Below are 14534 nucleotides of genomic sequence, written 5' to 3'. Positions count from 1 at the left end.
TCTTTCTTTCTTTCTTTCTTTCTTTCTTTCTTTCTTTCTTTCTTCCTTCCTTCCTTCCTTCCTTCCTTCCTTCCTTTCTTTCTTTCTTTCTTTTTCTTTCTCTCTCTCTCTCTTTTCTTTTTTTCTCACCATGTATTCTAACATTGAATATCAGAAAGGAGTGAAAATTTTAAATTCTCATAGAAAGGTGTCAAGCTCTAACATATATTTAACCATCAAGTAAAAGTTTGAAAACATACAAGGTTAAAGCTCCTTCTGCTTGAGAAGTTATCTTTAGATACTGGCCTATTCAGGGTATTTAAAAAGTATTCAAGACTTTAAATCCCTTATTCTTCACATGTAGCCTGGGTGGAGAGGCAGAGGGTTTTGCCAACCTCATCCCCCTGCCTCTGCTTCAACGAGAGCCATGTCTCCCTCTTCTTTTGCCGTATTGAGTTTTAAAATAAGACCCACTTTAAGAAAAAAAGTTTAAAGAGTCTGTAATTTAAAAGTTTGACAACTGATGATGTTGAAAGTCTAGGTGTACCTGCATTTACTGTATCAATCAATAAAGTATATATAGTATGATAATTAAACACGGCTGAGAAGAAGTTAATCTACACAGATTATTGACACTCTCCATTAAAATAGTGAGAGATAGCATCTTATCTAGACCTTCCTGAGTTTTCCTATCTTGACTGTCAGCATCCCCCTTCCTTGCTTTGTATCAAGCTTTTTATAGATAGGTCTATTAGCAGTGAAGTGAGTGTCTTCCTGCAGCTCTGTCTCACAGCTTTTCAGGAAAGTAGTTTATAATGTGACTTAAAGTATCTAAAAAAAATTGGCTGTGCATTCACTTCTAGGACCAGCATGAACAGAATCAGGAACAGACTTTTAGAGAAAAAAAAAATCACAGTGTCATTAATAATGGTGGGAAAAGAATAATTTAGACAGTGGAAAATTAGCATAGTTATTCATTATGGTATATTCATTTTTTTTAACTATAAAGATAACTGAGAAGAAAGTGAAAATGAGTTCTTAAAAGTTACCTTCTGTGTTTCTGTTGGCCAAGATCCCAGCAGTGGAGGAATGGGTAGGGAGGTAGTTGTAGAAATTCATTCAGTCATGAGTAACCAGGGATGGGAAGAATATATGTCTGCAGGTGTAGTGCAAACATCTACCACTCCCTCAGTCCTGAGACCACTCTTTCCAGCTGGGATTATCCCCATTCCTTCAAGGGACACTTACCAGGTACATGAATTGAGAATTGCCTGTGTCAGAGATTTAAGCCCCATTGTGTAACACTTTAACTTAGCAAATGCGCTAAGAGTTTAACACTGTGAGGGATCATTTGTCTCTGGTCCTTTCGAGAATGACATCGAAAGAAAATATTCTGAAATGCTAAGTTTTGCTTACAGTGATACTTATGTCTTAGAATAGAAAAATATCCAAATATAATACTATTAAAAGCACACCACTGTTTAAAAGATAACAGTAATATGTTTGTTAATTTTAATAATGTAGGATAATTGTGTTATGATGTCGTGCAAAATAATTAGGACAGAATTGATATTTGTTTCATCTTAAGCATGTATAGAAAAATTGATAGAAAATTTCAACTGAGAATTATTCATTAGTTACCTATATGTTATATGAAGTTTTGTATCATTTTCAATCAATTTATATATGTCAACCTAAGCTATTTAACAGAGGAGGGAAAGATGAAGAAAATCTGATTAGAGGTAGTTGCCCAATTTCTTCTTTATAATTCCCTGTGTTTCCAGATATGAGTTATTTTGTAATAAAAAATTCAGTGAACACTAAAATCGTTCCAAAAAATGCGTTTTCTCAGCCATCATGCCTAGATACAGTGAGTCCCAGGTGGAGACCATCAAGCCAGGCTGTTTGGCTAACAGGTGTAGAAGTAGAAGCAAGTGTAGAGGACATGTAGACCTACTCACGATCCTTCTCACAGCAGGCAGTGTTTTTATGACATAATTTCTCTGTACTCATTGAAGATGCAAGTAGGTAGCTACTGGAACAGAAACAATCTGGAGCGTTGAAAGAACTGGAGCACTGGATGTTTTAGTCAATATTTTAAGTATGATGGAATATTTTTTTCTGCCTTAGTGTTGCTAGAAAATGTGGGAGAAGAATTGGACCCGATTCTAGAGCCTCTTTTGTTGAAGCAGACCTTCAAGCAGGGTGGGAGCACATGCATTCGGCTTGGAGACTCCACAATTGAGTATGCTCCCGACTTCCGCTTCTACATCACGACCAAGCTGAGGAACCCGCACTATCTCCCAGAGACGTCAGTGAAGGCCAGTACCTAAGTTTTCTTATCACATCTCCTGATCTCTGATCATATTTTCCTACTCAGACATAAGAGGACCAGGTCTTCCTAAGACAGCTGAAATTTGTCCTCTCTACTTCCTGAAATCATGTGCTGGGAAGAACGGCCACCAGAATTTAATCTGCACGATCATCCTTGGATGATTTCACAGGTGTCATGTGCCAACATTCTTGCTTTGAAGTAGATGATAATATGCTCCTTATTGGAATGGACACTTGGAAACAGGACTCCATCCTTTCTCAGAGGAAGGCTGCTGCTGCTTTCTGATTTTGCAGAATTATTTAAAAGAATGATCAGTATTGTTTTTTTTTTTTAATACCACAAATCCCTTTAAAGGATAGAGTTAACATGTTATGCAAAGATTAAAATGGCTGTAACATTGATCTAAGGCTGGCCACCTGGAGTTAGGGGCTTTACCATAGTCTATTTTAATCCCCTTATTCTCGTGCCTGGTTGTCATTCAGTGTTTGAGAGTGAGTGTAACATTTATTTACCATTATCATTCTGATCTGTTAAACTACATATAGGAAAAAACAAAAGATCTGTCCAGTGTGCTTAGATCTTTTTTATTGAGAACATTTAATACAGGCACCTCCCCTGAATGGCAGATGGCAGATAATTTTGGGACAATCATTCCATCCATGATAGGTGAGCATGATACCTGTTCCCAAGGGCTTCACACTGTGCACACAACAGTGTGTGCAGAGGGAATGTAATGTGTGGGCCATGAAAAGTAGGCATGGTGGTGGCCACAGTGTGTCCTGGAACCTCAGAGTATACACATGGACTGATGAACACAGCTATGGGGTCTAGATGCTTGTGTGTGACGGTCCAGCTTGGTTTTGAAAACATAATGGAAATGCTGTGGCCACTGTTTTTAACTAGCTAAACATACTGTTATTTAAGTCCTCAAAAGAAAAACCCAAACAAACAAACAAACAAAAAACAAAACAAACAAACAAATCAAACCCACCTGGTATCTCTCTCCTCATTAGGAAAGAGACTAACAGAGTTATGTGTGTGAATTTGAGCCACTGCTCTATCACAGACGTGGCCATGCTGTTCCATGTCCCTGTGCATCAGTCCCCTCATGTGTAAATGATCATTATAAAAGTTACTATGTCATTGAGTGAAGTAAAAATCTGAATAAGTGAGTCTCCATAAAGTGCTCTGGATGGGGCCTAGTGGACTGAGTTTATATGAATGTTCACATTAGCATGACAATTTAACTTTTCAACATAAGGAGTAAAAGAATAAAATACAAGGAAATAAAATCGCAAGGCTGTTATAAGAAAAAGATTAATAAGCAGTATGGAAAAACCCCCTTTCTACTTTCCAGGAAAGCACAGGGCAGTCTCACAGAGAGCACAAACAGCCCTTGGTTGGATAATAACTGCTTATGACAGAAGTTGTAAGCTGCAGCAGGGAGGATGCAGATGTGTGTATGGTTCAGCACAGAAATCCCTAAGATCCCCAGAGTGTTTTATTGCTCCATTATTTTAATTGCTGGGGTTGATTAAATGGGGGTTAGGAAGCTTGGTGAGGTAGTTACTAACTTTCATTTATATATTTAAATGTGTCTTCTCGCCCCCACATTTTGGATCTTTCCTGTACCTTTTGCTTTCAAAAGCCTCCAAGGGAGGGTGCCATGCTGCTCACATCCTTTTTTGTCTAAATGAAAATGAAATTTTGCTCCTGTGTCTGTAAGATTTTAAATGCTTTGTGAGTGTGTGGCTACATTTGCAAATATCTTGGTTTCAAAGATCTGACATCATTAGGCTTTCAATGAATAGGTTTCTGTCTGTACGCAGCAAAACAAAAGTTATAAACCAGGCATACTGCTAATACTGNTTTTGCATGAAAATGAGTATACCCTGTAGAGCTGGCTCCTCATTCAGGATTAATCTGTTAATAGGATCAGTTTTGACTTTTTTTCATGATTATTACCTCATCCTAACCTGTGACTGCATCCATATAAACTGTACAAAGTGTCACTGGATGTAGTAAAAAATATTAAAATCCCGGCCTGTGGTTTCTTCCCCACCTTAGACCATTTATGTTCCTGGATGCAAAACACACACACAGCCTTTATATTTTTAATATGCCTTAGGCAGCACAATAACTGGGTGACTGCCTATTCTCCATGCTGTTAGAATCTTGGTTCCTATCGAGAATACCAAATTATCACTTACTACTTACTGGGTTCCATCTGGACTGCTCTTAACTCCAATTGGCCAGCCCACATGGCCACACTTTTTCTGGCTCAGCTTTCCCATGGTAGCGCTCCTCCTCCCTCCTGAACATTATTCTTTTATTCCATGGCAGCCTCCTCTTTCTCCTCCCTCCTCATGGTCCTCTCTCCTGCAAGCCGGCAAAACCTGAACCCCACCTATGTCTCTTCTGCCCAGCTATTGCCTGTCGGCATCTTTATTCACCAATCATAATTAACTTGGGGACAGCACCCCAGGGGCAATGTGCAGACTCCAGGTCTTGGGGCCAGCACTAAGTCCCCAATGTCTATTAAAATAGACAGTAAAAGAAAAAACCTTAACAACTGGAGGCTGAGCACTGAGAAGATGGGATAAAAGAACAACGGGGTATCACTAACACAAAGCAGGCATCAGGTTTGGGTGGGAGAAGTGAGTCATCTTTCTAGGGTACCAGAGGAAGCTGCTTTGCACTTGATGCCTGCCCCAGTTAGCAAGTTTCTACACAAAAACAAAATGGCAGGTCCCTGCAGAGGGAATAGTCTCTTGCCAGCAAAGCTCCATAGTCACTGTGGGTCAGGTTAGATCCTTTTTCTCTATGTCCTGAATATTTACTACTTTTAATATTCCTTGTCCTACTGGATGTTGTTCCACCCTAGACCAGGTGACAAATAAATGCATGGCTGCATCTAGTCACAGGTGTGCTGAAAGAAGTTAGGAACCAAAGAAGAAGCACAGGAAGCTGCTGGGGGTGGGGCCGGAGTGCACTGGGGAGGAGTCTGTGAGGAGGTAAATCTGCAGTGTAGAAAATGGAGAGTTGGTGTGGTATATCCCAGGGCTCAAGGTGTCCAGTAGAGCAAGCACTGAGCTCACAGTGCCAGTGGAGTAAAAGGCACAAACAGAAGTAGAGGAGGCTGGGTCTTCAGAGTCTTCTGGGTTGCAGACCCTAAGGCACGTGGGCAACTGTTGCAGGATAGTCCATCACACTGAGATTGTATTATTTACTGGAAAATCCTGCTTTAAGGTGGTGCTTTTGTGGTGTGGCTCAGCCTTAGGACACACCTTTTAATCCAAGAGCTTTCTGCTTGAATATTGTAAACAGGATTAAATAAAATCAACCACAGGTCAAGAAGCAGAGCAGACAAACAGTTGACTGCAAGTGAACATAAGATTATTAAGAAAAAACCTTAGAGAGTAAGAGGGAGTCAGGAGGATGCACAGAAAGGCATGCAGGAAATAAAAGGGAGGAACATTTAGTTTGATGGAGTCACCCAAGTGCTTTCTTTGCCTCTCGGAGCTAACAGGGTTTCACCCCAACATCTGGCTCTGGAGTCTTCATTGGTAAAATTGAACAATTGAGATTTTATTTTAAATCAACAGGCAGCACACTGGCAAATATACAAAAACCAATAAGTGAGAATTTAAAAGGAAGTGAAGCTCAAGTCAGTATTTATCAGCTTCTACATTATTTGGTGGCCAGAACTAGACAGCTACTGTTTTATTGTCGTGTATACCGGTGGGTATAGAAGGGCGGGAAGGGAGCAGGAAGACTGAGGTGACACTGAGATGGGAAACATTATTTTCAACAAGTGTAATTGTGACAAGTAGAGATCATTCTAGAGCTGGGGGTACTATGAATAGTTTTCCAGAGAACATTAAATTAACACAATTATTGGGAAGTACCAGAAAGAATGATTTTAAAGATGTGTCCTATGTATGGGCATGCACAACTACACCAGCTCTCCACTAATTAGGTACTTGGATAGAGTGGATATCAGCAGATAGCCCTTGATGGGCACTATAAACAGGTAAATTCCCTAATGCTTCTTCTTGCAGGATAGTGGCTCATTAACACAAAAATACTTCATTCATAGCATATGAGAGCAGTTCTCTTTTCTTGTCTCTCTCTCTCTCCTAAGATTGTTTCATATATCACCTCTAATGAACCTTAAAAAGAGATTCAGTCCAGTTTGTAGTAAGGGTTGTTTCCAACCTCATTCTAATTGATTTCACTGTTAAAGGATCATCAGAAATTGGACCAGTTGGAATTGGGAATACATAAACTGTTATAAGTATTTGATTTTGACTGTCATAAGCTTTTATGAGTTTTTCATCCAACAATCAGACTTGCCTGTATCATTGCTGGCTATCATTAACAGTCAGGCTTGCCTGCATCATTGCTGGCTATCATTAACAGTCAGGCTTGCCTGTACCATTGCTAGCTATCATCTCTGTGAATTCTATTTTCATTCATATGACTGCCACAATATGTGTTCAATGAATGGAACCTTGAATCACACACAGAGAAGGTTTCTTAGTGGAAAAAACAATGCATTTTCAAAATACATTCTTTCACTTATAGGTGACATTGTTAAACTTCATGATAACTCCTGAGGGAATGCAGGATCAGCTTTTGGGAATCGTAGTGGCACGGGAAAGGCCAGACCTCGAAGAAGAAAAGCAAGCCTTGATACTACAAGGAGCTGACAACAAAAGGTTTGAAGTGCAGAATGAAGATTTATTTTGTGGTTATAGTAAAGTATATTTAGCATCTATTTAGTTAAATTATATAACATATATACACATATATACATATATATGTGTGTGTGTATATATATACATATATATGTATATGTATATATATATATATATATATATATATATATGTGTGTGTGTGTGTGTGTGTGTGTGTGTGTGTGTCTAGAGGCCAGAAAAGCATGAGGATGGCAGAGGAACCACTGGAAATGGAGTTGCAGACAGTTGTGAACTGCCTGGTATGGGTGCTGGGATTTGAACCCAAGTCCTGGAAGAGCAATGTACTCTTAACTGCTGAGCTATCTCTCCAGTTCCTCCCCCAAGTGGAAAAGTTTTTAATTCAGGGCCTACAGAGCCTCTGCATTAACTCAGAAAACTGCATTGCTGAGTCTTTTTCTTAGACTCGGGAAGAACACAGAGGCTTACCACAGACATGGGCACAGGTCTTCTGTTCATCAACAAAGGTGCTGCACGGAAGTGTCTTGGTTCACTGTGCAACCAAAGTGATTTGTTTTCTTTGGGGCATAATATCTATGTAGCATTAAACTCTCTAAATCATGTAAAAATTCTGGAAGTAAATGGAGTGGTACCTTGAGTTCCATCTGAGCCAAGGTACTGGGTGGCAGAGGAGACTGGCTTGCTCCATTTCTCGGGGTGTCACACGAGTGATCATTAAGGGAGCTGAGCAGGAAGACCATGTCTCAGTGACATTTCACAAGATAAGAAATTAATCTCACAGCATCCCTTTTTCAGATAATTGTCATGGCATGACACATTTCTTTCGGTTACAAGGTCTCTGTTTCTTAGAAAAGACTGCATATTTCAAGTGATTTTTAAACCATTTCTTTTCTGAGAAAGCTGTACTTCATTCTAGGCAGTTAAAGGAAATAGAAGACAAGATTTTAGAAGTTCTCTCATTATCAGAAGGCAATATATTAGAAGATGAGACTGCAATTAAAATATTATCTTCCTCCAAGTCTTTGGCTAATGAGATTTCTCAGAAGCAGGAAGTGGCTGAGGAGACAGAGAAAAAGATTGACATTACCCGCATGGGCTATCGGCCCATTGCTATCCATTCTTCCATCCTGTTCTTCTCCATCGCTGATCTAGCCAACATTGAGCCCATGTACCAGTATTCTCTGACCTGGTTTATTAACCTGTTCATCCTGTCCATTGAGAATTCGGAGAAATCAGACATCTTATTAAAAAGGTATGTAAAGGGAATGCTAATCTTACACTAGGGAAAATGATGGTTTTGATTATGATTTCAGGATGGCATGAATGTCACAGCCATGAAGCTTAAGGGAGCTTGACTCATCATTTTCCCAGAAATAGAACAGATGTGTGAAGCTTTAGCTGGGAAATAATGGTTTACAGAGATGTAGGTGAAGGGACTCTAGCCATCTCAAACATGGCAAATGTGGCTCTGGCAGGCCTTGCCCTTCTCTCCCTTCCCCTCTCTGCCTTGCTAAAATCCCTTAGATTACATTCTTAAAGCTAGCCACCAGAGGTCTATTCCCTTACGTGGCCACTTCCTCTTCCTGAGGCTATCAAGGTTCAGCTGTCAAAGTATTGAAGTCCAGAAATCAAAAGCCCACTCTGGCTCACCTGATTAAACGCCCAATTAAAATTAGATAGGAAACACCGGGTTTTCCCCTTTATCTTTATAAATCAACATTTTCCTATGTGCTGCTTCTGTCTCCTCTTTGTCCAGAGGCAGTCCTTTGCCCTCCCCATCTCTTGTAGGACAAATAGCCCTTCCCTCTCTCTTTTATTTCCCCCCTCTATTTTTTATTTCCCTTCTCTTCTATTGCTTCTGTTTGTCCCTTATTCCCTGCTCATTGTCTCTCTGGGGCAAATCTCCTTTGTGCTGACAACTTGGTCTTGGGATATCCTGAACCAACACTGAACCTTTCAGTAGGACTGTAATATAATTCTAGAAGAAGGAAGCAGTTAGCTTTGTTCCCCATTTGCAGAATCTCCTATTGACTGTGGGGATGGAGAGAGGAGTTTTGTGCTCCAATGATAAGCAGACACTCTCTCAGCCATCTCTGAAACTATAGTTTTACATTTGGGTTTACCACATTGAAACTCTGCCAGATACCAGGGCAAAAGCAAAAATCTGATATTGATTATTTTTTGAAAATCACACAACTTATTTTTATGATTATCTATAGAAAACATATTATTTACTATTGAATAGTATATAAAAAGCAAAAGCATTAAGTGATGTTATTTCTCAGCCACGAGTGAAATGAGTCAATTCAAGCCAGATTATGTCATATTAAAGGCAGGTTTATTGGGAAGCTGCTCTCTGGTGGTGAGTTCCCTGGCCCAAGGACTAAGGACCAAGGAAGCCGGGAAGGGGGAGTGGGTAGGAGAGGGAGAAATAGAGAAAGGGGCACTTGTGCAGAGAAAGAAGAGGAAAGGAAGAGCAAGAAAACAAAAGGTCTGGATTATAAAGAAGATTTTCTGGGGGAAGGGCAGCCCCGCCCCTGGGCTGGAAAGTTCAAGGTTGGAGGCAAGTTATGCCAGGTAGTGACTGAGGGATGCTGGGAGAACCTGGAGGCCAGATCTGCTTAGATATGTAAAATAGGCACCACAGTCGCTTGTCTTTTGGGATCAGAAACCAAGCACTAAGATCTTGTTTAAGCTTAAGCCAACTAGAGGAAAGACTTCATTTGACTTGTTAGTGAGAGAAGTTTTCAGCTTGGCCTTTGTTTCTAATTTTTAGTGTTTGTTTCTAGTCCTTGAAGTTTTCAAGTTATTGAGGATTACTGAAGAAAAACAAAATTGTAGGTGATCTCTTAAAAAAAATCCATATGTTTCCAGTTAATTAGGCACACACATCTGTTTTCTGCACTGGATTTGAAATTCTGGGACAGGATCTTTATTTATTTTGATCACCGTATGAGTGTGCGTGTGTGAATGCATGTGTGAGTATGTGCTGCACACTTGCATGTCACAGCACACACATCGGGATTATGGGACAACCTCAGGAGCTGGTTCTTGTTAAAGGCCAGGACTCACTGGTTGTTCAGGGCTGTGTACTCCAGGGTAGCTGATCTGGGGTATCAGAGGGCTTTCCCTGTCTCAGCCTCCCATTTTATAATCATTCACCACCACACTCAAGCTCTCTGTAGCCTCTAGAGATTTGAACTCAGGTCCTCAGGCTTATGTGGCAAGGGTATTTTACCTGCTGAGTCACCTCTGTGTCTCACCATGTTCCTTTTAGGTACAGTTCTTAATCTCAACCTTGTTCAGCACAGTAGCCAAATGGGCAGTGGCTACACAGAGCAGAGGCAGGTAGAGCTCTGTGAATTTGAGGTTAGCCTGGTCTACACAGCACAGTTCCAGGACAGCCAGGGCTACACAATGAAATAAACAGGAAAGAAAAGAAAAACAACAAACTAAACCAAACAAAACATACCCCTCCCAAAAAAAAATTAAAAAAAAAAAAAAAAAAACCAAACCAATAGCCACCACAATGTTATCATCTATGTAGATTTAAAGTCTAGCTGTTCTCTGGAGACTATGAGAAGAGAATTGCTCTACCACCCCTGCTGTGCAGGTTTTTTGGTTCAGGATTGAAAAGTTAAAATGACTCCATTCTTCGAAGGATTCTTTTTTTTTTTTTCTGTACCAAATTAGACTCATCCAAGCTGGTTTTTTTGTTTGTCTGTTTGTTTGTTTTTCATACCAGTAACAAAGCTCTTGAAATTAAAGAAAAGCAAATCCCCTTTATCTTAATATATGATTTGGATTAAAATGTAGAAAACAAACACAGCTTTTTATTTGAAGTTAAAATCCTTTATCTGTAAGCACTGAAAACCGTACGTGTGACTACTGTAAATGTGAAGTACAAAAAGACTAATAGGGAAGATAAAATTAAAATTTTCCTTGAAGATAGCATTGTGCTAACACAAATGTGCAGAAATGAGTTTTTACAAGGAAGCATGCCTGTGTAGCTAGCACCCTCACTCTGTAGTTCATCCTCACTCTGCCTGCTAATGGAGGGGACCATCTGTGTTAGCAAATTAACTTTAGTAAGAGGAAACACAAAATTTTTACACCTCCATAGGAGGAGATGACTTTGAACCATAAAGCAAGGAGCCTGGTGAAGTCAGGGCAACTGTTCTTCCACAGGCACTGGGTTTATGCTTCAAAGCAATGGCTTCCAGGATGTTGGCAGACATTTGAGATATTCCTGGGTCTTAAAGCAGGTCCTGACTGTGTTTTGAAGTGATTTTTTAAAGAATATACATTTCTAAATATTATATATTCTAAGTAATATACATTTCTCTATAATATACATTCAGTAGGTGACAACACTTGCCTTGCAATCCTGGCATGAGTTCCATCCCCAGACCCATGGTGAAAGGAGAAGCGACTCCTGAAAGTCATCCTCTGTCCTCCACAGGTGCACTGTGGCATGTGTGCACCCACACCTAACACACACACACACACATCAATGAAAATAAAATAAGAGTTTAAGAGCATCAGAGAGTATAAAATACTTAGAAAACTTTAAGTTCCTTAATTTGGGGCTCTAAGAAAAGAGGGGTAAGGGGTGGACTCTCCCTTTATTTTCAACAGGAGAAAGAAGCCCTTCCACTTACTTTTTAAACATTTGTTTGGCCTGAAACTGAACCTAAAACAATTGTTCCCTTCTGCTGTTGGGAATATGGGCTTCCAGTCTAGGGCCACAGTGGATGTGTGCTGCCTGCGAGTATCTCCATGCATGGCTGTTGGTGCCGATTCACGCACACTTGTGGTGGATCGAATGGGATGCAACTGATGGGGCAACCATTCGTGTGTATGCTCTTGTTATACCAAGAACCTTCTAGACAGCACTTTTCATCATCCTCCCTCCCCCCCCCCCAGCAAAATAAGAGTTCCAATTGAAAAGCTAACTGCTGGTCAAAGATTAAAGAGAGAACAAATTCTTGTAGAAATGATTTGTGATCTCCCAGTTATTGATAAACATGGTATTAGTGGGAGTTTAACAGCTATTAGACTCAGCTATCCCCCAAAGTACAGGAAGCATGGGACTGCTCACACAAGCCTGCCTACTAAAGATGGTTATTACTCTAGTATTCCTTCTTGTTCCTCTTACTCAAGTATACCGATAGACTCCTTTTGATGGTTGAGCTTCATTTAAGTGTGACACCAAGAATAATATATCATGAACATTGTGTCAGACACTGTGAAATTGCCATAATAAAGTGTTATTTATTGAAGTTGATGAATTAGTGTTCATGTAGGAAATACTAAAATAACTGTAGTAAAAAACAAAAACAAGCAAACAAAAACAGGAAATGCAGAAAAACGATCCAAGTAGGGTATTGTTTTATTAAAGGGGTCAAACTGCAACTTTTTAAAAATGAAATATACATATGTAAATGTATACACATGTGCAAGCATATGTGTAACAGAGTTACTTCTATCAATATTCCTCTATAAACATAGTTTTTAGAAGCTATTCAATAGACCATATTGTGGAAATAATTTGGTAAGACTTGTAAGTATTATGAATACTGTTAAAATAAGTACAAATATCTGCACTGTTAACTGTCTTCCTCATTTAAGTCCAGTTCCTATAAGTTTATTTAAATATAAAACTCCACTAGAGAAACTTGAATTGTCTCATATCATTATACCACTTACCAACATTTGTAGCTGCTTATATTACAAATGCTAAATATGCCCCCCCCAAAAAAAAAACCTGTAAACACAAGAAGGTCTACATGTAAATTCTGGGAACCTGCCCCCAGTTGACTCTGATCAGTAAATAAAAATGCCAACAGCCAATAGCTGGGGAGCACAGACAGAGAAAAGATTTTAGGATTTCCCAGGCTTGGCAGCAGGGGGAAATCCACCATGTGGGAAGGGTGTGGAGGAGAGGAGAGACAGGTTGCCCAAGAAGAATGCAAGACAGATAGGCATAGCAGCCATGTGAAGGAGCTTGGAGACCCTCGCCAAGAGGCCTGCTCAACTGGGCCCAGAGCAGCCAACATAGAACATAGAATTAGTAAGTAATAACTCGGGATTAACCCCATGGAGGTTAGGCAATGGCCCAACTATTGAGTTGTTTAAGGCCTATTAAAATAAAGGCGGTCGCCCTTCTGGTCCCCGACAGCACCAGGGTAGCTTGGGTGCAGAGTCTGCTGACACCCACAAGGTACCCACAGGACCCACAATGGGATCTTAAGACCTCTGGTGAGTGGAACACAGCTGCTGCTCCAATCCAATCACACTGGACCTGAGACTGCATTAATTAGGAAAGCAGAAAACCCAGCCTGATCACAAGGGGCACAAGTCCCTTCCGGTCCACGCCAGCACTGGAGTACCTTGGGCACAGAGTCTGCAGACACCTGCAAGGTACACACAGGACCCTCCACGGGATCTTAAGACCTCTGTGAGTGGATCAAAACTTTGCCAGGAGGCAGGTTCGAACACCAGATATCTGGGCACCTTCCCTGCAAGAGGAAAGCTTGCCCACAGAGAGTACTCTGAACACTGAAACTCAGGAGAGAGCTAGTCTCCCATGTCTGCTGATAGAGGCTAACATAATCACCTGAGGAACAAGCTCTAACCAGAGACAACTATAACAACTAACTCCAGAGATTACCAGATGGCGAAAGGCAAACATAAGAATCTTACTAACAGAAACCAAGACCACTCACCATCATCAGAATGCAGCACTCCCACACCACCCAGTCCTGGACACCCAAAAAGATAGTCCATGATTTAAAAGCATATCTCATGATGGTGGTAGACGACACCAGGAAGGACTTTAATAACTCACTTAAAGAAATACAGGAGAGAAAACCCAGCCCGAGTAGGGACACAACCCTCTTCCGGTCCGACCAGAACCAGGGTAGCTAGGGCGCAGAGTCGGCTGACACCCGCCAGCTACTCACATCACCAGCCACGGGATCTTAAGACTTCAGGTGATCCCGCCACCTTCCCGGCCAGAGGACAGGTCTCCGCCCGGCCTGGGAGCCCTTTGCCTCAGGATCAGCGGGAGCCATCTTGGTTCCAGGACTCCGCTGAACTTAGTCTGCAGAGGTGAGAGTGTGCACAACAGAAGCTGACAGCTTCTGGGATAGGTGGGAGCCACAGAGCCTCTAAGGCAGCACCCTTTTCAGATTCCAGACATCCGGCCACCCTCCCGGCTAGAGGACAGGTGTCCGCCTGGCTAAAGAGCTCTTTGCCTCAGGAGCAGAGGAAGCCATCTTGGTTCCAGGACTCCACGGAACTTAGGAACTTAGTCTGCACAGCTGAGAGTGTGCACCACAGAACCTGAGAGCTAGTGGGACAGGCAGGAGCCACAGAGCCTTTGAGGCAGTGCCCTGTTTGGGCCCTAGATTCAAAGAATCAACCAATTGAGGAGCTGGTTCTTTGAGAAAATCAACAAGATAGATAAACCCTTAGCCAGACTCACTTGAGGGCAAAGG

The 14534-nt window shown here is 41.0% G+C and overlaps 1 protein-coding gene across 1 annotated transcript in view; it reads left to right on the top strand.

The window, feature by feature from the left end:
* LOC110295232 (dynein heavy chain 7, axonemal-like) overlaps positions 1-14534 on the top strand; it is a 151034-nt gene that overhangs the window by 43967 nt on the left and 92533 nt on the right. Inside the window, exons 10-12 of the mRNA XM_029475280.1 lie at positions 2110-2300; positions 6902-7035; positions 7949-8284. Of these exons, the coding sequence (XP_029331140.1) occupies positions 2110-2300; positions 6902-7035; positions 7949-8284 (661 nt within the window). The remainder of the gene's footprint in view (positions 1-2109; positions 2301-6901; positions 7036-7948; positions 8285-14534) is intronic.

This window comes from Mus caroli, chromosome 1, assembly GCF_900094665.2.
Source record: "Mus caroli chromosome 1, CAROLI_EIJ_v1.1, whole genome shotgun sequence".
Classification (NCBI taxonomy): domain Eukaryota; kingdom Metazoa; phylum Chordata; class Mammalia; order Rodentia; family Muridae; genus Mus; species Mus caroli.
The sequence above is the reverse complement of the archived record's forward strand: the minus strand, read 5'-3'. Positions and strand labels throughout refer to the sequence as shown.